A 26,802-nucleotide genomic window follows, 5' to 3' on the forward strand; every position below is an offset into this window, starting at 1 on the left:
TTATCTTCTGAGTGATGTGGAATTCAAAAACCACCTTTGGGAGGAAATTAGGCTTCACTTGTAGGACAACTTTGTCTTTGTGAAAAATTGTATGAGGGAGTTTACAAGATCGGGCTTGTAATTCGCTCACCCTCCTGGCAGATGTCAAAGCCACTAATAAGACAGTTTTAAGGGTGAGAAATCTTAACCAACAAGAGTGGAGTGGTTCAAAAGGAGTACCCATCAGGAAATGAAAGACTAAATTTAAGTCCCATAAGGGAACTTGGAACGGTCTCGGGGGATAGACATTAGTTAACCCCTTCAGAAATTGTATTACGAAGGGTAATTTGAAATATGATGGCTCCTCTGCAGTGAGCTTGAAGATCGACAGCGCTGCGAGGTAGCCCTTGATCGTACCAACTTGAAGACCTGAATTCGCCAAATAGAGTAGAAAGGATAACACCATTGGTGTACCACATAAAAAGGGTTCAATATTCTTTTCTCTACACCAGCTGCAAAATGTGTTCCAACGGCAGCGGTATAAAGTCTTTGTTGCTGGCCTTCTGGCTGAAAGCAACACCTCCATGACGTCATCTGGGAGGTCCCAATCCTTGTATCTCAACCTTTCAGAAACCAAGCGTGAAGGTTGAGGGTTCTGATGTCTCGATGGAGAACCTGACCTCCCTGCTGCGAGAGAAGATCCTCCCTGTGTGGAAGACGAAGTGGAGGGCAGATGGACATGTCCAGAAGGTCTGGGTATCACATTCTCCTGGCCCAGTCTGGGGCAATTAGGATCATAGTCTTCCGGAATCTTCTCAACCTCTTGATCATCTGAGGAATGACAGGGACTGGAGGAAACGCGTACAGAAGTGTAAACTCCCAGTCTACCACGAACGCATCCGCTAGTGCTCCTCTCGGGGGAAATTCCCTTGAGCAAAATCTGTCGCACTTCCTGTTGATACTGGTGGCGAACAGATCCACTTGAGGGGTTCCCCAAAGGGCGAAGATCTCTTGAAGGACTTCCTGAGCTATCTCCCACTCGTCAGAGTGCTCTGCCTGCTCAGAGCATCCGCTGTCAAGTTGTTCTCTCCAGCTAAGTGAACTTCGATAGAGATTCCTTCTTGAATTGCCCAAAACCAGAGCTGCATCGCCTCTCTGCACAGTGGCAGTGATCCTACGCCTCCTCTTTTGTTGAGGTAGTGCATGGCCACTGTATTGTCAGTCATTATTAGGACATTTTTCCCTTGTACAGATGGCAGAAAAGCCTTCAGCGCTAGTCTGATAGCTCTCAGCTCCAACAGGTTGATATGTAGTCTGGACTCCGATGGAGGCAGACTGCCGATGGTCAAGTCGTTGGCATGGGCTCCCCACCCCGTGAGCGAGGCATCCGTAACTACTGTTATCTCCGCCCATGGTTGCCAAAACAGTTCTTTCAAAATGTTCTCCCGACAGGCCCACCACTGAAGGTCTCGAGCCACTTTGCCCGGAACCTGAAGGAAGTCTGTCATTCTTCCTGAGAATTGCGACCACTGAGTTCTTAATGCCCACTGGAGAGACTCATTCTCAGGCGAACCTCTGGCACAAGGAAGATGCAGGATGCCATGAGGCCTAGCAACCTCAAAAAGTCGAAGGCTGGGAGACGTTGGGCATTTTGAAACTTGATGACCATCTGCAGAATATCTTAAGCCCTCACCTCTGGTGGCGAGGCTTTCCCCAGGGAAGTGTCCAGGACCGCTCCGATGGACTGGAGTCTCTGATGGTATCATCTGTGACTTCTTTAAATTGAGGGAGAAGCCCAGTTTGTGAAGGAAGTGGCAGACATAATCTAGCTGAATCTGTGCTTGTTCCGAAGATACACTACCGACATTACCTTGGTGAAGAAACAGAAGAAGAAGGTGATTTTTTACACCTCTTTTTGGAGTGTTTGGATCTCAAAGAGTGATGGGAACTGCTTCGAGACCTCAAACGGTAATGTTTCCTGTGACGGCGAGGAGACGAATGTCTCGACTCTGCCGAGGAAACTTTCAAAGGAGTAGAAGTTTGAAGAGTCTTACCTCTTTCGAGATTCCCCTTACGCTCCTTCAAGGCTTTCGCCATCATGGACATGTAGTCCTCGCATCCTGAACAATGGTGCTCCGATCCCAGGCACCACAAACTGATCCTGTGAGGATCCGTCAACGACATTTTCTTTCCACAATCAACACTTTTTGAAGCCGGAGCTTGGGGGTCGACGGTTCAGATGAGGAAGCCATTGAAAAGAGTAAGATATTTGAGGAATAAGTAGAATCTACTTGAAGAACAAACTGAGCAACACGATTCCGAGGCCCACGAAGCGCGGAAAAACCGAACTGAGCAACGGACGCTGCGCAAGTCTATTTATACGCATGACGTCAGCGCCGATACGGAGGCTTTCGAGGGACACCAACTCGAGGGACATCGACGCACAGCGCCCTCTACTGAAACAAAAATTCAAAGCCCAGCAAGCTGGAAGTAATCTATCAAGATAAGGAATATGTCGGAGGACACAATCCCTTTGAAAAGAGGCGATTTGACCAGGGGGCTGGTAGAGTACAGTAAGTGGCTAGGAGAGCGAGGGAGAAAGCCTGCAGAGTAAGTTTGAGAAGGAATGAGAGAGGCAGGAATCCACTCAGGAAAGATCAGGGCTACATCCCCTCCAGGCTGGTTCGATGGGGCTGCTGAGAGGATCTTGTAGCAGTCGGTGAGGAGAGTGTCAAAACTTGTGAGAGCTGGCCATGAACCATGTCTTGGTGAGACAGAGGACATCCAGGTCGAGTTCTTCTAGGAGGTGACAGATGCCAGAAGAGTAACAGCCGAGCGAGAATTGAGAGAGGCGAGATTGAGAAGGTTGCAAGCCTTAAAGACCTTCCGGGGAGGGGTACAGATCAGAGGTACGCCCTGCGGAGGTGTGAAAAAGGAGCGTGAGATGGGGCAGTGGAGGAGGGCAAGGTAGCCAAGGGAGGAGAGTAGGGGACAGCTGGAGATGAGGAAGTTGATGAGGTGAGAGAACAGTCATCAAAGAGGAGATTAGCTTGAGGGCCTTGCACCATGACAGTACCATTTAGATAGACGTTGATAGAGTCTAGAGGAGTCAAAGAGATCCATACGGACTTCCCAACGGGTGCCACCATTAATGGGAGGAGGAGACAGGACAGAGCACAGATCATACGAGGGGTCCACAGATCTGGCAAGGGAACGAAAAAGAGGATGTCAGTAAGGGTTTGTCTGGCAGAGGCGCTGGAATAGGTATCACGATGGGGAGGCATGGGATGGAAGCCAAGATATCCTTTTTGAATTTCTTCTTACCAGATTTCGTGAGAAGGGAAGGAAAGTTGATAGAGAAACAGTTGGAATAGATAGAAACACAACGCCACGGGCAGGTAGAGGAAGGAGGCAGTAGGAGAAATAAACAAGATCAGAGATATGGAGCAGACACTGGGCTAGCAGATTACAATTTAGGGCAGAAGTAAGGTGAGAAAAAACACAACCAATTATGATTTACAGAAACGCGTACAAATTTCACTTTCCCAAACACGCACAAATTTCACTTTCCCCAAACAAACCCCCAAACACACCCAAATTTGACTTTCCCCAAACACACCCAAATTTGACATTCAGGGCAATTGCTAAGGCACAAATAGTTAAGAGAAATGAGGTAGGATTATAAGTGAGTGCTTAGACAAGAGTATGAAGGGAAGACCAGTTATAAACAAGAAGGTAGAGTGAAGGTCAAAGAAGTGAAACCGAAAGGGTAGGCAGAAGGAGGGAAAATAACCAATAGAGAGGGAAGTAAAAGAGTCTTGGAAGTCGAGTTTCATAGCTGAGGGAGCAGGCAGCCCCAGGGAGGGTCAGGCTGTGGTAGTAGCATCATGTAGCATCCCGGTAAGCGGACAGGGACGCTGACAGGGGTCTTAGAAGTGGGCCTTTGGTGAGGGGGCCGGCTAAAGCCTTCCAGTTACTCGTTGGACAGAAGAGGCAGCAACCCAGCCAATCACTGTCCAAGTAGTACAGAGGCAGGAAGCAAGCACTGCCTTTGGGGGTGGTGGTGGAGGCCCGTGCAGCCATCTTGAAAGCACTGCATGGTGCCAGTTGTTAAAGTACTGTACGCCCCCAAAAACTACTGCTTTACACATTCCAAGTGAACAGGGTCAACAGCAAATCAGCCCCAAAGCACGATGATGAAGTGCTGAAAATTCTGATTTAAATGCCCACAAATAATATTTAAGTAGCGATTCTTGCAGAAAGTCAAGGAAATCCACAATAAAATTCGTATTTGGAGCAGGGATGGATCAGAAAGTTGGTCCTACCTCTGGTGACAAAGCTTGCACATGTATTTTATATACTTTCTTGCCCACAGAACAGTATTATTGACAAGTTCACCTGTGGGAACCTCCGATGACCGCCCTTAAGACCACGTGGGGACCAGTAGTACCCACTGTAGGACGGTGTACCACTGCAGTAAGTTTGAGCTATACGCGTGAATAAATCACACCCTGCTGGCCTATACAACGTACGTGCGCTGCCCCCAGACACTACCGCTCCCCCTTGGGCCACAGGGGTAAATCATTACTTCTTCCTCGACTTGCACATGTCCACTGGGACTCCACTAATCTGCATACTGGGGGTGTTCCAGCCTTACGCCACCGCGGGAGCCCCATAGCAAGGGAACATTCTGGGTCCAGACCAGACGACCACGTGGCTTGGACAGCAACTCTATCCTGACTGCTATTTGGAAACTCTGCTGGCGATACAACCATGTGTGACCCCTCTTAGTACCTGTTCAGACTATTCTCCTGAAACGTGGCGAGACTGCTGTATCGATAGCAAGCCGTGCATGGTGGGCTTTCCGGTTGGTGCAACTGCCTACTTTGTTACCTCCCCCCTATGCTGGCAGGGACCCTCATCTATTGCAGAAGATGACAAAAGGATATACCACCACAAAACCACCTGAGATCTCTGAAACGACTGGAACCATCAAACCTGTGAGTGCACCTGCGGGGCTCACTGAAACTAGACGCATGATGGCGAGCATGCAGGAAGTGTTGCCTGCAGTACACAGCCAGCTCGAAGATAACACCAGTACCATAAACTCCATTAAGACACTCCAGGAAAAAACAGATAAGCGGTTGACAGAAGCCGAGACGTGGTTGAGCACGGTGGAAAACGATGGGTCAACCTTGAAAGTGGACGTGGCGACAGTTTCCAAGCAAATACACCTGGTGGCGAAAAATAATGAGTTGGAGTCACAAACTCGTCACTAAAATATCCACATCATAGGTGTACCTGAAACCTTGCTGAAAAGGTTTATAGAAAATACCCTCCTACCAGTTCTAGGGAACCCCACATTGTCACTGCAGTGCGCGATTGAGTGTGCCCACACACCCCCGACACCTAAACCTGGAGCAGCCCCACAGCAGAATATTGCATGCATTCTCAACTACTAAGACCGCAATGCCATCTTGTGTGGCTCGGGAACAAGAGGACCCAACGTTAGGATCCAACAGGGTGCACATCTACCCTGATCTCTGGGGCCGTGCATGAGGAGAGGAAGACCTTTCTGGCGGAGAAGAAACATTAACAAGATAGAGGCCTGAAGTATGCAATGTTGTATCCTGCCAAGCTATGAATAGAATGGAATGGATCAGCAAAACTTTTTTTTCTCCACTCTACCTGGTGAAGGCATGACATTTCTAGATGAGCACTTGCCAAGAACATGAATCCTTGGATGGATTGCTTGCTGAGACCCATGTCTTGCCTAGTGGCTCTCTTCATCCCTTATTTTGCTAGTTGTTACCCCTGGCACTCCATGTATCCTTATCTTTGTGCAATATAAAAAGGCAACATCTACAAGCAGCGATGCATGTCACAACGGGCATGCCGCCCTTCGAATGTAGGACTTAAGTATGTGAATACTTAAGTTTTCATGTGTTTAAGTGTTAATTGGCCTGGGTTTGAATGCGTGCACCAACCTAACCATGCAAGGTTGTGATAATAGTTGGGTATGTTATCGGCAGTGTATCAAGACCCCAGTTGTAAGGGGACTGTGAAGGGGAAGTTGGGATTGCTAAAACAGTACTTGGCAAGCACTACCAACGAGTGGACAGTGAGTGCTGACAGAGGGCTACAGGCAAGTGTATGGCGGGGGGTCTACAGTGAGGGGTGGGGACATATTGATGCTGCTAGGATGGGTGAAGTGGCATGCCTGAGCTGGAATGTGCGTGGTTTGGAGAATCTGGTCAAAAAGCGGAAAATACTCCTCCAGAGAGAGGCATAAAGGCAAAATCTTACATTTGCAGGAGAGACTGGCCCTAGCTGCGGCTTGTGAGGCATTCACTAGAAACTGGGGCAGAAACCGATTCTACATTACATACGGAACACAATTGAGAGACGCGATGTTCCTTATACACAAATCATTCATTTCAGCATAAGAAAGCAGATATTGAACCCTTGGGTAGATACATTTCGTTTTATGGATCCCTGGCTTGGAGACAAAAGCAGTTATTGAATGTCTATGGTCCAAACATTCATGACCCCCAATTTTATGCCGATACAGAGGAGCTGGCCCTGCACCCGTTGATTCCCGTGGGGTGGAGACTTCAATACTATTCTTGATTTATAACTTGAAAAACCTACCCACACCCATTGATGTGGGTAGGTTCGAAAAGCAGCTTGTACTATTAAAGAGGGACTGACTGCCCGAGGACTGGTGGATGACTGGAGAGCAATGCATTCATGCAACCGCTCATACTCCTTTTATTCCTCAGTCCAAGACTCCTCCCACATCAATATGTGGCTTGTTTCTCACAAACTACTGGGAGGGATTTGTGAGACCAGCATGCTCCCAAGAACGTATTCCGACCATTTCCCCTATTTATATCTCCTTCGTGCGGATTGTACTTCCTAGACCCCGGCGATCCAAATCGGAAGCGTTACAAGACACCATTTGCTGCCACTATGGACGATCAGGTGAAACTACACTTTGAAATTAATGTGGGCTCAGTACCTTTGACCAGCACGCTCTGGGAAGCCTTTAAGGTTTACATACGAGGGATTGCCATGTCTACCAAATGTAGTGTACTTAAAATGATTCAACAAGATATAGCAAGTTGCGAGGATCAATTGGGTAGAGTAACAGACAAGCGGCTGATTTCCCCCACCTCCCGCTTGGCCCCCACAACCACACTTGCAGCTAAGAGATCCCTTTAGGATGCACGCTGAGCATGAACTGGTACCTCAACACCACCCCCTTGCCGCTAGACTGCACAGGGTGGGTGAAAGGCCAGGTAGGCTGTTGGCCTGCATGGCACGTCACGAAGGAGGCACTGCATGCATTCGATGCATAACAGATGTAGCAGGCAACTTCGTGCACACAGAAGTGGCTGTAAATGGGGTGTTCATTGTATTTTACACTGACCTCTACTCTAAGATATGCACACCTCAGTGTTACGGGAAAACCTGCTAATCAGTCAGCTATTTCAAGAAGCCAAGACCCTCATTGACCTCCTGATCTCCCTTGTTGACATAGTCCGGGAAGGCACCAGGCACGGACAACCTGGTGGCTGCTCTACACTTTCAAAAAAGCACTCAAATGTTTCATGGCAATTTATGTACACAGTGCTGGAAAAGTGAGTTCGGCCTGAGGTTCCCCTCACATTTGCGCCTCTTATATATGTCCCCAACAGCCATGGTCGCCACTAATGGAACATTGCCTCCGAAATTTGCAACAGCCAGGTGCACCCACCAAGGCTGCGCCCCATTGCCTCTAATATTCGCTGTGACTACTGAACCATTAGCGGACCACATGTGGCATAAGCATAGAAACTGGGGAATCAACATGACTGGGGAGTCTGAAATTATTTCTCTTTGCGCAGACGATGTGTTGCTGTACATCAGGGACCCCCATTCCCATCTGGAGTCTACCATGAAAGACAACATAGATTTCAGGGACGCTTTGGTACTCAATGTTCACTGCAACAAGTCTTACCTCTTTCCGCTAACAGATGCCATCACTGAGCCTCGTGACCTACACAAGTTCACATGGTCGCCCTCCACCATCTGTTACTTGGGAGTTGAAGTTGTCCAGCACATTATATGACTGCAATTATGCTGAGTACTTGGTACAGCTGGCGATTACTCTTGGGAGTTGGGCCCAACTACCTATTGCTGGTAAAATAGCACTCATTAAGCTGACAGTACTACCTAAACTCCTCCATCTTTTCCTTAATATCCCACTGTGTCCGGGACATGCCTTCTTCCAAGACCTGGAGGCAGGAATGTGAATGTGTGTGGAACTCTTGTGCGGTGCGACTTATGTAGGCCACACTATATCAACCATAAGAGGGAATGTTTTGCAGCCTCTAATTTCTATCTGTATTGGCTAGCGGCGCAGGCACGGTTTGCAGGCTTTTGGTTCTTAGAGGGCCCTCTTTTCCCACATTCTCGACTAGAAAGGCTGGTGGCAGGGACCAGAGGGCACTAATCTTCCCAGCTTGATTTGCAGATGGCTGTGAATTTCATCCGGCTAGCAGACAGCAATGGCTGGCACAGACTATGGAAGGAGAAAAGTTTATTCACCCTATATCAAAATGATCTGGGAACAAAAGATCTGGGAACATAGGCTTCATACACTGGGGGCCATGTACTCAGAAGGCAACTTAATCCCCTCCAGCGATCTGCCTGCATTCGTACACCGCAAATGCTCATTGTGGCTTCAAAATGCGGGCCTGCGCATGGCATGCAAGGAGCAGCTGATGGCTTTCCTGTGGAACCAGAGCGCGACACGATATTGGGATACATCTTAACAGCGAACGAAAGCCAGGGCCTGGTGTCCTCTATATATAACCTGATTCAGAACCGCACTGTGGCTCAATGTCCTTTCTATGGGCAAGGGACTTCACAGACTACGTTTAGGCAGACATGTGCATGCAGACGTGTTAAGTGTCATACAATTCAAAGTTCCAATGAAAACAATTAAAAGTACTGCATCGTTACTGTTACATGCCAAACAGGCTCCGGTTGTTTTCCGGGGAAGGGACAGGTACATGCCCCATGTTTAACAGTGCCAACGCCAAATACTTTCGCATGATATGAGACTGTCCATTACGTATACCATTTTGTAAGGATGTATGATAATATCGGAAATGACAGGCAAAAGGGTTGACCCCTTGCCAATGCAAGTTTATTCTATTTTTTTTAACTCACTCTGGGTCGCATGAGCAAATTTATAAACCTGCAATTTCTCCTTGCTAAACTATTTTACTACGATGGATGAGCGTGAGAATTCCCATGAAAGATCACTGGCTAAGTGGCGTTGTGTGGGTAAAAGACATGGAGGAACAATGCCAAGCTGCCAAGTTCAGTGTTTGAGGACATGGATGAAGTGTTGTTGCCAGATACTGGGACAGCATGTTGCAACGGATGAAAGTTTGATTGGTGTGCAAAACTATGGTTGACGTGCCCACATTGGCGCTATTAAAATAAGTTTGACTTGTTCCTGGTGCATCTTTTGGACTATCTTCTTCAGAAGTGGTGTTGGGGAGAAAAACGTATGCAATCTCCCTGACCGGTTCATCCACGCATCATTCCCCTTGAACCATGTCTGGGGGTAACTAGACGTGCAGTCTGGGCATTGTGTATTCTTTCGAGTTGCAAAGATCTAGGTTTGACTGACCCGAGTTTGTGAAAATGTTGTGGATATCTTTGTGCAACTGTCATTTGTGCTCTCATGGAAGTTCTAAGTGTCTGCTTTGCACATCAGCTACACAGTTGAATTCCCCTGGAATATGCTGGGATAGGAGGGACATGCGCTTCAGTGCCCAATAACATTTTCTGGACTAGTTTGGACAGACCTGGTGATCGTGTCCCACCTTATTTTTTAATTTTTGCATTTATAGCAGCGTACCAAACCCTCAGGCATCAGGACGCTAGTTACAGTAAGTGTGAATTAAGGAACAAGTTACTGACCTGTAACTTGTTCTCCAGCATGAGTCTGGCATGGATCCACATGCTCATGAATATTCCCCATCAGGCTGGTAATCCATGGTAAAGAAAAAATCAGTTTGTTTCCCTTCTGAGCTGTCTTTCTCCTTACAACCAATCGCTGGTCTCTGGGTCATATTGCCCCCAGCCAATGACTGCCCTCTGGCATCCATCTTCAGATTTTGGTAGCACGTAAAGTTGCAGTAGGACCAAGAGAAGAGCCACAGAGGGATTGGCAGGAGGGTTTGCATGTGAATCTATGCCAGACCCATGCTGGAGAACAACATTTACAGGTAAGTAACTTGTTCCTTCTCCAGCATGGGGTCTGGCATGGATTCACATGCTCATGAATACATAGCAGTACACACATGCACAACCACGGGAGGTGGCAAGGCTCAACATTAAGCATCTCTTACCTCCTCACCAGGCTCACCTTCAAGCAAACCGGTTGCGCAGCACTGCTTGGCCGACTCTGGACTCCTCCCTTGAATCCCGGTCGACGCAGTAGTATCTCGTGAAGGTGTGCATTGACCTCCACATAGCAGCCCTGCAGATGTGAAGCAGGGGCACACCAGACAGGAACGCCGTAGTTGCAGCGATAGTTCTGGTTGAATGGGCTCTCACGCGGCCAGGCAACGATCGGTTTGCCAACCGGTGACAATGGGTGATGCAGCCGGAGAGCCATCTGGAAATGGAAGCCTTGGAGAGGGCCTTCCCATGGTTCACATGGCCAAAGTACACAAAAAGTTGCGACGTCTTCTGAAAACTTTGAGCGGTGTACATAGAACTTCAGCGCTCTAGCCACATCCAGCGAGTGCAAATTCCTCTCAGAAGGCGCCAAAGCAGTCGAGAAGAATACAGGTAACACCAAGGCCTCATTTAGATGAGTCTGACGGCACCTTGGGCATGAAGGAGGGGTGCGCCCATAGCACCACCCTCGTCTTGTGGAATGTCAAATAAGGTGGTTTACAAGAGGGGGCCTGTATCTCTCCCACTCGTCGTGCAGAGGAGATGGCCACAAGAAAAGCTGTTTTCCTCAACAAAAACTTCAGCAACGTCAAATGCATAGGCTCGAAAGGGGGACCCATGAGCCTGGTAAGCACCACACTGAGCTCCCACGCCGGGGCCTTCACCGGCGGGAGCGAGCAAAATAGTCCTTTGACTAACTCCTTGACCAAACAATGCGACCATAAGGATGATCGTCCAAGAGATCTGGTGTAGCGGGAAATAGCTGCCAGATGAAGCTTGATGGAAGCATGGGCCAGTCCTGCCTTGGCCAACGACAACAAATACTGGAGCACGCGCAAAGCAGTGACTCGTAGAGGGTCGATCTTCTGAGTACGGCACCAAACTGCAAACCTCTTCCACTTGTGCCTGGAGCATTTGAGAGTAGATCAAGCTCTGGCCTTGGTGAGCACCTCCTTACAATCCACTGGGAGATCGTAGCCCCAAACTCAAGTGCTGCAGGAGCCAGGCCTTCAGGTTCAGTGATCCTGGGTCGTGGTGCAGAATCGCGCCTCCTTCCCTGGCGAGAAGATCTGCGTCCGCCGGAAGCTCGACTGGAGGGGATGCTGACATATCCAGAAGGTCCGGGTACCAATCTGTCTCGGCCACACCGGTGCGTCGGGTATCATCCTGCACCGGGACCATTTGAGTTGACTGACTAGTCGAAGAAGCAACGGTGGGAAAGCATACAGAAACAAGCCGTTCGAGGGGAAAGAATGCATCCCCATTCTCCCCGGCTGGGGTAACCTGCTAGCGAACCTCTGGCACTGTGTTCGTCGCTGTCGCAAACAGATCGATCTGGGGATTGCCCCATCTGCGGAACACGTAATCCACTTGGTCCAGCCAAAGTTCCCACTCGTGGCCAAAGCGTAGCTCCCTGCTGAGAGAGTCGGCAATGGTGTTCTTCACTCCTGGCAGATGAAACGAGATGAGGATCATCCCCCGAGCTATGACCCAGTGCCAAAGGTTCTGTGTCTCTTTGGAGAGCGCCGGGGGATCTGGTTCCCCCTGCTTCCGGATGTAGAACATTGTGGTGGTGGTGGTGTCCGTGGAGACCTGTACCACTTTGCCCTTGAGAGACAGAAGGAAGGCCATGAGGGCCCAAAGGACAGCCCGCAGCTCCAACATGTTGATGGCAATGACTTCTCCGGTAGCCACAGGTCTCTTGCATGAAGACTTCCGGAGAGCGCTCCCATCATTCCAGGGAGGCATCTGTCGTGACAGTCTCCTGACAAGGTGGGGTTTGGAAATGCGGATGTGCACGCACTCCCCACCACCATATTGCTCGACGGAAACTCGTTGCGTGATCTTGTCCTCGAAGCTCCCCGCCACTTGTATCCAACGGGCGTCGAGGAACTCCTGCAGCGGACGCATCCGCAGCCTGCACAGCCAAATGAGGTACATGCATGACACCATGCCGAGTAGGGACTTGATAGACCTCACCCTTGCGACCTTCAGGGCCAACAGCCGTTGTACCTTGCCTAAGATGACCGCGATCCTCTCCTCCAACTGAGAGGCCAGGCACGACACTGTTGAATCAGGCTCCCAGAAACAGCGCGTCCTGCGATGGAGTCAAACAGGACTTAAAGTTTATCAAGAACCCCAGGTCCGTCAGGAATTGTACTGTCTTCGTCATGTGGTCGACAGCGGTGTCCTTTGACTTCGCCCGGATGAGCCAGTTGTCCAGGTACGGGTACACGTGGATCCCTCGTAGATGTAGATGCGGTGCCACCGGGGCCAGGGACTTGAACACTCGTGGAGCCGACTTCAACCGGAAGGGCCTTGAACTGGTAATGTCCTTACACCACAAAGCGTAGGTACTTGCGGGGTCCTTTGTATTTGGGGATGTGAAAATAGGCATCTGTCAAGTCCAGCGACGATAGAAAATCCCCCTCTTCCAGCTGTCCTAGCATGTGCTGAAGGGTCACCATCTGAAGCTTTTGGGACTTTATGTACTTGCTCAGATGGCAGAGGTCCAGAATGGGCCTCCAACAGCCGTTCTTTCTGACAAGGAAGTAACGAGAGTACAGTCCGAAGCCACGGAGCCTCTGTAGGACGCATTTGATCGCCCCCTTTTTTAACATGCCCCGTACCTCCAGCAGTAGCTGAAGGACGTGGTTTTCCCGACAGGCTACTGGTGGTATCCTTGGGACACTTCTGTTGTAACTCTAGGGTGTGTCCGTGGGCGAGAGCGTCCAGCACCCAACGGTCGGTGGAGATGGTCTTCCACACGCTGACGAAGTTCGCCAGCCGGCCTCCCACCGGGATGCACGGATGGGGGCCTGACACCACAGCCGGTTCAGTCCTGTTTCGACATCGTTTGGACAGCGTTTGGACAGTCACTAGCAAAGAAACATCAATCTTTTAGAGCTACTAGCAGTGTTCAAAGCCCTTCAAGCTTTCAAATGCCAGCTTCATGGGAAAAAAGTCCTAACAAGACAGCACTACGGTCATATTCTATATAAACAAACAAGACAATAGTTATTATCTGGTAGGCACTGCTCGGAGTAGCTCCCTCCATCAATGTCCTAGCAAGTACCCCCTTACAGCCAGCAAAGCCTAACGACATTGCAGGTCCTTTGAAGATGGCCTACAGCAAGAAGGGCTACAGCAGGCTCCGGTTATACAGCATGCTCGCTCGGTGCTGGAAATCGTCTGAGCCGCTTTTCCTTCATCATCCTCTTCGGTTCCAGTGGCTGACTTGTCTTCTGCTTCCAGGTTCTCAGTATTTAACAAGAACTAGAGCACAACTTCTGCTTTCTCTCCCTGCATTTTGCAACAAGGGGCGGGATAGTTGTCCAATCAAGACAGACAGCCCCCCCCCCCCACTGGGATTTGTCCCCATTCAGGCATGGAGGAAGACAAAAGGGATGTGGAGTTTTGAACTTCTCCCTCGCTGGGAGCCTGGGTGGGGAGTCCAGGGGACTTCCACCAAAGATAGAAATCACACAGGAATTTCCCACCCTGGATGTCAGGGGAAGGAACAAGAAAGGACAAGGAAAATTAAAATGGCAAACAAAGAAGTCTGTCCATTTTGGTAAAAATGGGCACCCTTCGGTGCCTTTACTGCAGTTGTGAACACATCCCACGGTAAAGGTGCGCCTAATTAAAACAAGGTATCACTGCCACCAGCCATTGAAGGTAAGCGTGTCCCTGTAACGAATTGTTACAGTTTTAGTGTGAAAGGGGATACATTACATCTCCCCAGCACTACACATAAGGTGGGGTGTGCTTTTTTTCACAAAAGCAACTTGGGAACTGTAGTTCTCTCAAGGTTAGCCAGCGAAAGTTGAAAGGGGAGTGTGATGCTGGAAATGCATTGGAGGGGCAGGGCCTCCCTGTCATTGTCCTTAGTCCTTTTTCATTTGTGTTCTGTATTGTTTTCTGCCCAGGAGTCCATGTGGGACTCCTGGCAGTGCAGCTCTTCCTGTTTTTGGTTTGGTGTACAGACCCATGGGATACCCTAATGGCACCCATGGGTTGGGGGGGGGGTTACAACCCTGTGCCCCTAGTGTAGGTTTGTGGGCACCTGTGTGTGGCCCACAGAGCAGGGTATGGGCTGGTGGCAGCTCCATGCTGAATTTGAAAGGTGCTCTGAGGATCCTCTATTTTGAGATACCCAGGCCCTGCTGTTGGAATCAATTGTCTCCTAGGGTAGGAAACACGATGGGCCCTCTGGCCTCTTGCTTTCTATTGCCCGTTATCTTGTTTTTCCAAGACCTGGGAAGCCCTGACTCTGTCCCTTCCCCCTGACTGGCTGTTGGGTGCAAATTCCATATAGGGTATTGTAGTGAAGTCCAGGCCAGACTGGCTGGAGCCTTCCCAGTGACTATGTTGCAGGTACACTGTGGGTGGGACCTGGGTGAATGGAGTGTGCGACCAATATGTCTGGTTTCCAGTATGAAACCAAATGACAGACAGCGCTGCTCAAAAACTAGTATGAATGCAGTGTGTAGTGTTGAATGGCTGGGAACTTGTCCCAATACACATTCCTTCTTGCGAGTGTCTGAGAGGAGGAAAATTTCCTGAATGCACTATATGCCCGATTGGCTGACTGCTGAATGCCCTTCTGAGTGATTGGTTGCCTGAGTGTGACACAGCAGAATGAATGGGAGATCAACTAGTATATCTGGGCGCCTCTCACTGCTAGAAATCGTTCAGAACCTGAAGTAGAAACTGACATTGAAGCTGAATCTTGAAGCTGAGCCCGAAGAAGGTTGACTGCTGTTACCTTCACCGCAATCTGAAAGCTGCCGTGACGTACAGACTGATCCAAGAGAGGACCTGGTAATGCGCCCTCTTCCCGTGCTCCAAGGGACCATCGAGCACCACTAACCTTCGCCGAAGCTCCCTGCAAGTCAGACCCTTGACAGGCTGATGACCGGAGAACGAAGATAAGCACCAGACATTCCGTCCACCATCGTCGACCAGGGTTCGCAAGTTTGATATAACCGCTGGAGGACCGTCGAAGCCGTGTTGCCCAGAAGCGGGGACCGCTTGACGCTGTGCCATCAACGACCGGAGCCGCACGCTCCATTAAGACATTTTGAATCCCAGACACGCTTGTCCGCACAGCTGACCACCTTATCCCGACGGAGAAGGCCAGGCCGTCGACATGCCGAGTAGAGCATCCGCCGGTGGGTTTCCCGCCACCCAAAGACCCTAGACACGCCGGACTCCTCAATGCCCTTGCTGGGCCACAGTTCTTCACAAACTCTTTGCGGTCCTGAACTATCGACATCTAGGTGCCTGACACGCCTCTTCCTTGCAGGACGTCTTTGCTACGTCATCGAGCACCGCTGGGACCGATGCTGCCGCCTCGACGTAGAGTTCATTTTCTTCGAGGGATCTCAACGATCCGTGGCTCCTGCTTTAAAGGTAACGCTCAAGAAGGATCCGTCGTCAAACTCTGCTATTCCAGGTACATTGGGGTGGTAGAAACATTTTAGAAGGGAAGACTAATTGAACAATATATGGACTGGCCTTGAGATATATCTTTATTTTACATGTTGCCCAGGTTTTTGGAGGGCGGGGGGAGGGATCTCCACACAGAGTTGTGATTTAGTAGCTAAAGGACTATTCGGCCAATTGTTCTAAACAACTGCTTTTCCTCCTATGTCTATTGTAGGTTACCTTTATTAAGTGATTTGTGTGACATTTAACCAGAGTACAGTTGATGCACTTTAATGAAATTTGATAATTGTGGTACCACTTAGAACTGTATACATTTGCCATTGTAGATTAACTGAGCACAGAGTTAGTGTTTGTGTATATAAAGACAGTGTTAACTAATACAGTGTGTGGACATTCCTTTGTGGGGGCTTGGGGACTACACTGTACTTAAGAACCAGCATGCATAACCTCCTGAGAAGCTAGGCCTTGATTGCTCGACTACGTTACCAATAATAGAGAATCTTGGCTGGTGTCCTCTGTGCCTCTCCTATGCCATATAGAGAGCAGGAGTAAAGACAGCACCCTCCAGTCTTTAAAGGAACCCATAGGGCAACTCAGCAACAACAGGCACTTAATGACAAAAATTGTTTTAAAGAGGATAACTTTAAAAAGACACTAGGGAGAGTCTAAAACATGACACCCATAAAAAGAGTAAAAGATTCTGTGGGTGTGGAAAAAGGTTCCCACACAGAGGTAGTAAGGAAAAATAATCCACCAGTAAAGCAAAAATGTCTGGGGTCGACAGGTCAGGAAGATTTACCATGGTTATGAAAATCTTACCTAACTGCGCCCCTACTACGACCTCGAACTAATTTAAAGCCCCTTTGAAAGCTGGATTGATAGAGGGATAATTGTATAATGCCAGAATACCAATGTGATGATGACCCTTGGGAGTAGCCAGTTTGTTTGTGGGTATGCTGCCCCTCGAAAGAAACAGCGGGTGTTGAAAACGCGCCACTGAATGTAAGGTTTATTAGATAATTTGCCTAAAGATTTTAGGGTCTCATGTTCTCATTTGGCATTCTCTAGGACACAGTATATTGCTTTAACAAACACATTTGCCTCTATAAGCATTTTGAGTAGGGCATTTTAATAGTATGCCCTGCAGTATCTGCTGCCTCTGAATTGCCCTTAATGTTATTGGCGACTTGTTTGTCCTCAGCAACAGTCTTTGAAATCTGGTACAGTCTAGTTGACTCTGTACAATATCCCATAGTGCTCTGTTGTAGCTAGATGAAAGTAGCAGTGTTTGCAATGAGTACTTGGTAAGCAGCTGAAGTAAGTACTTTTTTCCCCAAACCAAAACGTTTTTTACTCTCCTTTTCGGGAGGTGCTTCAGCAGATGGCAAAAGACTACCAGCTTTTCTCCAGGTGGTAGTTACCGTTGGAGAATCAGGTTTAAAATGTCCTCTTATATAAAAGAGGACTGAACAAGCAGGTCTAAATGTTTTTTCTATCCTGGGATTGACTGCCTTAGTAAGGGAAGGAGTGACCAAAGAGGGTTAAATATGCTTTGCAACTGATTGGAGCAGTGGAATAAATTGACCTATGTTTTTTCCTCTAACATTTCATCTACAAAATGCTTATCTTATGGTCTAGATTCTGGATCTTAGAGTGATACACCCGCCTTTTTGAGCAAATCAATGTAAAGAATTTGGTTGTGAACAGGCGAGTCGGGTAGTGGGTGTCCTGATCGTCAGGTGACGGGAGTAAACATTTACCAGGATCATACATAACATCGGGGTCATCACTGGAGTAATTGTCCAAAGTTCCCTGATCATCGCTACCCTCTTGATATTGGTCACCTATAACCACTTGACCCACCTCATGTTGTGGTTGTGTAGAGGTCTCCTTTTGTAACCTTGGAGATTTACATGGGGGCTGGCTCTCTAAATCCATGCGTTTTTGTTGTACTGGATGTTAGGCATGATTGTATGCAGTACCCTTTGGGTGCACTACAACAACTCTGACTACAGGCGATAGGAAACCCAACCTTTGGTATAAGCTTGTACTACACAGTTTTGGTAGCCTTTTGAGAAGCCAGGCTTATCTAGAGAGGTCAATGTGAGCTGTAGGGGAGTTACAAAGAGATTCAGTGACAAGTATCCAAATTAACTCTTACACACAAGGTTTCTTGCATAAACAATTATTAATTTATCAGTCAGAGTAGGCCTTCTTCAGAAGGGAGCAATATAACAGTAACACTCCAATATACTTCACAAAATGCACTCTTATTATCTCTAAATCAGCGAGTAACCCTTTGGGATGGCCCACAGACAACTAAACCCTAAGGTGACTACAATAGCTAGGGTGCGGGGGACATTTATATATAACTGTTGCATTTAGAATAATTTAGGAGTAAGTCCAAGAAAAAGGTTATTAGAACATACAAAAGAGACCACAAATATTCTTAAGCAAAAAAAAAATATATTCTTAAGCAGGCAAATACTTTCAGATCCCCCAATGAGAGTCAGAGTCATTCAGTGGAACAGGCTAAGCCAAAGTCAATGGGCAAAGGTCTATATGAGCTGAAGCTCTTCTTTGCAGGTAAGTAAGAAAAGTATTTGCACAATGTTTTAGAAGTCTTTGAAGAAAAATAAGAATCAATGTAGGGCCACAAGCTCTTAGACTTGTGAGTAATAGAAGATGCAAGCAACTCTACAGCAAGAGGTAAGTTCTCTCAGACTTTCACAGTCCCTTTGTATTGAAGAAAAAGTGCAGCAGGTGACTTTCCTGAGCAGCTCTGCAGATCTCTGATCATAGGCCTCAGTTGTGGGACAAGAGGGAGCACTTCTGGGGACTCCTGCACTGCAATGGGACGGTCACTGCTAGCAACCAGCAATCTTCAAACAAGTGGCTGTTCGGTGTTTCAGCTCCTTGCATCTACCGCAAATAGCAGCACCCTGGTTCCTTGCTGTCTCGACGGGCTTTCCTTGCTTCTGGGTTTCTGCACTCTAGGGGGCTCAGCGTCAGTCAGTCCCGCTTCCTGGGAGTCCGGAGGATCTTCTTTGAGCTCTTGGACAGCAACGCACACAATCTGGTGTTCCTGGCGTTTTGTTTTCCAGCAGCAACTCTGCGGAAAGTCAAGCAGCTCCAAGAGAATGGTTAGGGAGAAGTCTTCCTTGCAGGGGCTGCTCTGTCGATACAAATTTGGAGTTTCAGCACAGCAACAGGGCTTCAGAGGGCAAACCAACGGTCCAGGAGTTGCAGCAGGCGCCCTCTTCAAGTTCTTCTTAGGTTCCTTCGTCCGATGGTTGACTGCCTTCCAAGCCAAAAGCCTTGCCTTTTATTCAGTTCTCTCCCATTCATTCCAGCCTAGCTGTCAGTCACCCAGCGGGGAGGCTATCCTTGCCCGACAGTCAGCCCACCAATCACTACAGAGTGCATTTAGGTCTCCTAGGAGACTAAGCACAGGGAGTTTGGGGCACCTCCCTCACTTCCTGCCCGCCCCAGACACCCTGGAGACAGAGGCGGGCTTCACTCATGAATCCCGCCAAGGGCGAAGTGAACAAAAAGACCAAACCTGGTTTGGCGCGCAGAGAAAATCCCAAGAAGGACCTTTCCACAAAGAAATGGCGCAAAAATAAGACTAGGCCATTTTGCCAAAAATGGCACCCTTGGGTGTTTTACTGCAGCTGCAACGACGGCCTGCGGTAAATGCACACCATGGTAGTTAAAAGGTAAACCACTGCCACAAGCCATTCCGTGAGGAAAGGGTAACATTAAAATTGTTACATGAGAAGCTCGACAAAGAGGATACTAGGTAACCCCTCCAGCACCCTACTGTAAGATAGTGTATGCTGGGTCTACAAAGTTACAAATGTAAGTAAAGTCAATTTCACTTTACTGCTCTGGGAAACAGTTTATCCCAGAGAAGCTATTTAAACCTTGGGAAATCTGAAAGACTGTGCCACTGCACTGAAGGTGCTGTGTGACACAATGTAACCGATGATGCCTATGGAGTTTGTCAGGCTCCATAACCAAAAGAAAAACAAAGTTCAGAAATCACATTAAAATACATTAGTGGGGAAAAAAGGGTCTCACTCTCTCCAGGTAAAAAATGAAGTCCTCAAAATAAAGGTGGAGGGAATGATCACATTTCTGAGTATTCTCCATAACACTTGATATTCTTCCATGAATGTGACAAAAGACTATAGCCTATCCATTGTCTCTTCAAACTGTTCTTTGGTCAATGCACCGGTTCTCGGTGTATCCTTTAGAGGGAATTAAAATCTCTTCAGGATTAGATGGCTTTTGTGAATGCAAAGCCTCTGACAAAAGGGAGAATGTGTGTAGTGTGCATTTCGACAAAATGTGTTCTTGCGTCAAGGTTTTCTCGTGTGTGCATTTTGGCTGCTGTTTGGAAGGGGGCGACAAAGCAGTAGTCTGTTTCAGCTCACATTGATGGATGTGCACTTTGGAAACGGCAACCGGTATCTTTAACGCTTGTTTGGGTAATGAGTCTTGTCGCTTAAGAGGAGTGGGCATAGAGGACTGTGTTGAGGAAGAGGCACCAGAAGTTCATCCAGACTCGGTGGGCCATGTTTAGAAGATTTAGTCGAAAAATGACTGGGGGTTGTGTATTTGGAGTGTTTATGCCTATCTGTATTCTTTGTGCTTGTGTGCCATTGTAGCCGGGTTTAGTCTCCATAACGGGGCCACTGCCCTACTTTCCGGAGGGGGGACTGGCAAGTGGAAATCTGCAGATCCCATATTTTCTTGAGTGTCAATTAGTGCGTTGGAAATACCATACACTGACTCTTCCGACACCTGCTGGGATGTTTGAATAAGCCTTGGCCTGCATGGCGTAGGCCGCCCAACCTTTTGTGCGTTGATCTTTTAATGTTGTAGGCTGAAACAGCTGACAAAGCTGAGCAGCGTGTTTCCCAAGGTCTCTTGGAGGGCATGCTTGCACACCTGGTGTGTGTCCTTTTTTTTTTTTATTTTATTTTTTTTACAGTTAGGGCATAATATTAAAGGAGTATTTTCCATACTGAAAAGGCAGGCAAATGAAAAATAGAGTGTACAGGAAGTGAGTAAACAAACATTCCCTGAGAGAAGGAGACTATAGGAACCACCTCTCCCTACTGTACAGGCCCTACCCTGGCGTTGGCCAAAACCGCAAACTGTCTGATGTGCAGGCGGTTGAAATGTTTCTTCTGTAAAAAATAGTTGAACTGCTACAGCGTTGATGGCCCTCAAAAGAAACAGCAGGTATTGAAAAGATGTTTAAAGAAACAAAGTAATTTAAGTGACAGAAGGCTATAAGCCATGCACTCCACAGCATGCGACCGACCACGATGGTGGGAAAAACTATCTTAGGGACCAACGGGTGAAGGACCACGAGTACAGTATAAGCCACTGGAAATAGTATTACAAACACGCCCAGTCGATGTATCTTTTTAGATGTCGGCCTATGCAAGCATTTGATTCTAAGCAGATCCACAAGCCCCAGAACACAAAAGATAAGGATTCAAAGTATTCTAACTGCATTTCAGTGTAAGCTTATAGGATAATTTTAACAATACAAGAGTTCATAAAAGAGACTCACAATACTGAGTATTAGGAATTAGCAAAACAGGGAATGAAAGCAAAGCAGGCGGCTTTACTAATCTCCAAAGAGTCAGGACAGGTTTGAAAACAAGCAAAAGGAAAGGGAGTCTATGGGAGGAACGCAGCAAAAATAAAATCTTTACTAACCATGACGACACCTCAGTTAAAGACTCCTGCAGGTAAACCATATAGGGAAAGTCAAAAATACACAGGGCCTTGCACCAGAGTAAATGGATGGCTCCTTCAGTTTTTCAAAGCAAATACATTTTGAAAGGCTGGTGGCTACAAAATGATTGCTTGCGTTCCATATGTATTAATGACATACATTTCCTTCCAAACCATAATGCCTCTGGCATGCACAACATTATTCCTTGGATTGCTTTACTGAACCTTTATTAAAAACAGGAATTTGCTATGAATCTGCAATGTCTTTCAAACTGCACAGCTTTATACCCAGGTCCAAAAGCAATGTGCTCAAAGAGACTGCTATGATCATACTTTCAACTATGCACTGAATCAGAATTAAGAAAAAAAAACTATTGCAGCCTCAATGTACCCATTAAGATACGAATGTATAAAACAGTTATACAAGAAAAAAGTACTTTCCGCCAATGAAATAAATGTACAGATTCTGGGTGTATGGGTTCTCATGTATACATTGTTTTTACCAGTTTTCTTTTTTCGGGTCGTTTTGACACGAGGGTTGAATTGCCGTTGGTATACAGCCGTGTTCATTCCAGCCACCACTGCTTCAATCGTTTCATCCAGCAAAGCATTGGTAAGGTAACGAGGCACATGCTATATAAAAAAAAAATTTAAAAATAAATAAGAAATTGTTATACTAATTCACTATACATTTAAATCAGAAAGGCTGTACAGAGGATACATGATTAAAATAAATTGATTACTTTTACTTCATCATGGGATCTTAATTGATCTTAAACTGAGAACAGCGCACACATCCCCAACGAAAAGAGAAAACTGACAAAGGCGAAAAAGGAGCAGGAAAGCAATTTTACCACAGATTAGTGCAGGGAGGAGTCACCCCTACACCCTATAGTCCAACAAGCTTAACAATGCTTGCCTGACTTACAAGCTTCAAAATTAGCACAATCCACGAGCCATTTACTTGTGAAAAGGTGTTCCATCTAGTGACTTTACGCTTGGCTAAAAGCTTGCAACTTGAAATGGTTACCCTTGCAATGTGGGTGTCTGGCAGTGCATCAGAATCCAAGCAGTAGTGCCAGGCAAAAGTGTGCATGGATTTACAGGTGGCAGCGTTACATATCTGAGTTATAGGAATGTTCCTAAAAAGCACAGGAGTAACTCCCATGACTTTATGTAGGAGTCTGGTTATCTTTCTGATAGCACAACAAGTCTTTTTCACTTACCTGTAATTATTTTGAAAGGCACAAAAAAGGGCAGCGTTCCTTGTCCTCATCTGAGCGAGATTATAGCCCTTGCTGTGTCCATCAGATTTTATTCGTTTGAGGTGATCATCTTTTCTTTAGCCCACAAAAAGGCATATCCAGGATCTGGGCTTGTACTTCTGGCCTGAAGTGTGTTGCATTCATACAGGCCTGCTAACTGAGCACTATACTGTGGGGCATCGGTCTAAAGTTACACATTGGGACACATGTCTGAGTTTGGGTTTAGACTCTAAACCCACATTCAAACATGTGTACCAATGTGTTGATCATATGATCGGATGCAGCTTCACCATCCGTCACAATGGCCTTTGCTTCATCTTGGAATTCCTCTGGCAGGTGCTTTGCCAGTTTCAACTTTTTAGCCAAAGCTCCCTGTTGTACCCTGCTGTCCTTGCCAGCGCGTTAGCAGCTCTTATGAGGAGTGAAGCTGCCGACACTTCCAGCTCATGGTTTCAAGCTTTCGACCTTAGTGAGCAGTAAAAGGTGATGACAGGTTAGCTAGTTTTCCCCCCCCCTCGCCTCAACCGTAATTGTGGAATACAGCTTCAGGTGTCCCTGGTAGGCAAAATGGTGCAGTGTGTCCAGGGCCTTACATTTCTTATCCGGGCAAGAAACCGGGATGGGGATAGATAAGGCTGTAGATAATTTATTTTCTCCTGCTTCTCAGTGTTAATAGAAATGTCACTGATCATCTGCGTTTGTCAAGTTCTTAGAGCACAGATCTCTCTTCATCTCAGTAAACTTGAATCTGGAACAGCTCTACAGCCTTAGCCATTTCGGCAGCAAATTACCCCCTGGTGAGTCACGATTTCGTTGATTCTCTATGTAGGTGACCCATTCATTGATCCCTCGATCCGGTGCATCCTTGGGAAGTTACCCTTCCTATGGCTCATCATCCTGTGTACCCGGATCGGGAAAGTCCCTTTATGAGTCATCCAAATAATCTGGGGTCATATGGATACTCTTGCCAGCCCGAGACTTAACGTGGCTGTAGTTTCCAGGGGCCTTGGAGATGCCCCATTTGGTACCGATCTGTCCCAGGAGCCGCCCATGATACCGGGAAACGTTTCCGCTTTTGAGGATTACCCAGGATTGGTGACCTATCTCTAGGTGCTGGATTGGATCGAGGTGCCAGAGCTCTGCCCATAGATGATAGATGTGGAGAGGCACAACGAGGAGATGAGCCATGACGTGGTGACTTTTCGTTTGCTGCCACCGATCTACTCCTACGTTTTCTTTCCTCTCTTCTTGGTGATGGTGAAACACTTAGTTGTTCTTGAGGTTGATGGTGCTGTGAGTCAAGCTCTCCGCCAAACCGTTACTCAGTATCTGAAAACTCTTCCTTGAGGATATATGGGAGTTCTGTAATTTCCCTGATCGGGGATAGTTTTCTGGCCGTTACTAGGTTGCCTGAAATTGCTGTGCTTTAGTCCAGTCTACCTGCCTGGGACAGAAGATCTTTCGTCTTTGATAATAGACTGTGGACCCTCCAGTGCAGATTGACTTTTTGTAGACCGATTTCCCAGTCTCGGGGACGATCTTACTGTACTGGTTTTTGTGTACTAAAACTCAGTAGACAGTGCTCCGGACGAATACGTGAACAGTGTTTCGTGGACGAAGATTCTTTAGCCTTCAACAAGGTCTTCAAGGACGAAGCTTTGCTCGTGGACATTTTAACCGTCACTGGATGATCGATCCTCTGGACGATATTGGTGTAGACGGCCCACTTTGTCTTAGCGGCACTTCCATTTGTGGAAGGTACGAAGATATACTCATTGATGGGGACCGGTCAACTACCACTACGACGACATGGATTGAAAGAGGTTCTTTACCTTTTCGACTGGACTTTTCTTCAGGGTGATGGGTCTTATGTCTCAGACCTGTTTAAAAGGTATGAGAGTGCATGCATCACTCCTCTTCTTGGCCTTAGAGGGTGGAGAGCCACCCTTTCTACTTTATTATATTGTATTTAATTAAACAAGGACCTAGCATCGAAAAGCAGCAGAGTACTTTTCAGAGAGAACAGACAGAGGGAAGAGGTAGGATACTGAGGAAGAGGCTGTCAGTTTTCTCAGCTATGTGTTTCTTGAAGGAGAGGTGTTTGTCAATGTGGAACCCGAGGCACTTGGCGCGGGAAGTGAGTGTTGGGGAGAATTCTCATTTCTGTGCCAATTCCCTTCAAACTTGGAGACCCCAAACTCTTTTGCTGGAAGTTAGGGCTTTTCATTTTTATTCTGGAGTGAGACCTTTTTCTCATTCATGTATTTTTTATCTAATTTATAATATTTCTTTTGGTTTTGGAGTCTGAAAAACTCCATAGGCATCTACCTTTTGTATTGTGACAGCACCTTCAGTAAAGTGTCACAGAAGTCCTTTGGATTTCTTTTAAGGTGTAAATACCTTCTCTTGGGTAAACTACTGTTCCCAAGAGTAGTAAAGTGAAATGTACTTACCTGTTTTTCCTATGTAGGTCCAGTACAGCCCATCTTATGTGGAAGTACTGGAGGCTACTTAATAGCCCCCTTTCCTACTTACTCATGTAAGATCTTTTATGTTACCCTCATGACTTTTAATGGCCGGTGGCATTGGTTTAATTTTCCTACCATTGTGCGTTGTTACCGCAGGCTGAATCCACAGCTGCAGTATAGCACCCATGGGTGCCCATTTTGTCAAAATGGTCCCAGTCTTTTTTGCGATTTCTTGCTAGTGAGATCTTTCTTGGGTTTTAGTCTGTGTGCCAAACCAGGTTTAACCCTTTTGTTCATTTTGCCTTTGGCGGGCTTCAGTGCGGAAACCCCCCTCTGGCTCCAGTGTGTCTGGCAGGGCAGGAAGTGAGGGAGGTGCCCAAAATTCCCTGTCCTTAGTCTTGGTTACCTGAATGCACCCAGTGCTGATTGGCTGTCCTTTCAGGACAGCCACCCTGCTATGGGAGGGAAGGCTAGGCTGTGCATGAATGGGAGAAACCTGCATAAATGGTGAGGCCTCTTCAACAGAAGGCAAGAGTCGACCAATGGACGAAACATCCAAAGGAATCTGGAAGAGAAGCTTGCTGCACCCTCCTGGACTAGTGAAGCCCTGCTGCAGTTCTGCAGCTCCAAACTCTGAATCGACTAGAGAAGCCCGGAACGGACAGCTTCTTCTCTTGGGATGGAGGGACCAACTGACCCCAAGATGAGCTTTGCTGGAACCCCTCTCCCAGCTAGCTGCACTTCCTTGCAGTAGCTGGAACTAATTGCCAGGGGTCAAGAGCACCAGAATAAATTGCATTGTCCTTAAGCCGGAAGCGAGCTCCAAGAAGATCCTGAGGATACTCCTGAGGCAGGACAAAACAAGCATGAGCCACCTCAACAGAGTGCTGGATCCCAGAAGCAAGGGAAGCCCATCAAGTGTCCAAGAACCGCAGTGGTGCTATTGACCGGTAGGCGATACCTCCAAGTGCCACTGATTTTGAAAGAACCCGTAGTCGCCACAGACCTTCGAACTGCAGTGTAGGAGTCCTCCAGACCTCCCCCTCTTGTCCCCATGACAAGAGGGACCCATGATCTGCAAGACTGCAACTGGGACAGAAGCCAGCTGGATCCTCTTATTCAAGCCTAAGGTACTGTCTTGACTAAGGGGGTACTTATCTCTTGTGTCTGTAGCTTGCTTGTTCTCACTGCAGACTTGCAGTAGCTGCTTCTTGCAGAGTTGATTGCAGCTCTGTCTTTCACAAGCCTAACCACGTGTGGGCCAAAAGTGATTATTTTACTACAAACTCCAAATAATTTTGTGCAAGACTTTTGTGCTATCTATAGAAGTGCCTGAGCTGCCTAGACATTATTCAAATTGACTTTGGCTGTCCTGGCTCCCTACAGACTCTTCTAACTCATTGACCTTGGTTTTAACT

The 26,802-nt window shown here is 47.3% G+C and overlaps 1 protein-coding gene across 4 annotated transcripts in view; it reads right to left on the bottom strand.

The window, feature by feature from the left end:
* PHRF1 (PHD and ring finger domains 1) overlaps positions 1-26,802 on the bottom strand; it is a 1,334,933-nt gene that overhangs the window by 710,844 nt on the left and 597,287 nt on the right. For all 4 annotated transcript variants that reach the window (XM_069624056.1, XM_069624055.1, XM_069624053.1 and 1 more), the window contains exon 9: positions 22,155-22,284. In XM_069624056.1, coding sequence (XP_069480157.1) covers positions 22,155-22,284 — 130 coding nt within the window. The remainder of the gene's footprint in view (positions 1-22,154; positions 22,285-26,802) is intronic.

The sequence above is a fragment of the Ambystoma mexicanum genome, chromosome 11, assembly GCF_040938575.1.
Source record: "Ambystoma mexicanum isolate Mex_15411 chromosome 11, UKY_AmexF1_1, whole genome shotgun sequence".
Lineage (NCBI taxonomy): Eukaryota > Metazoa > Chordata > Amphibia > Caudata > Ambystomatidae > Ambystoma > Ambystoma mexicanum.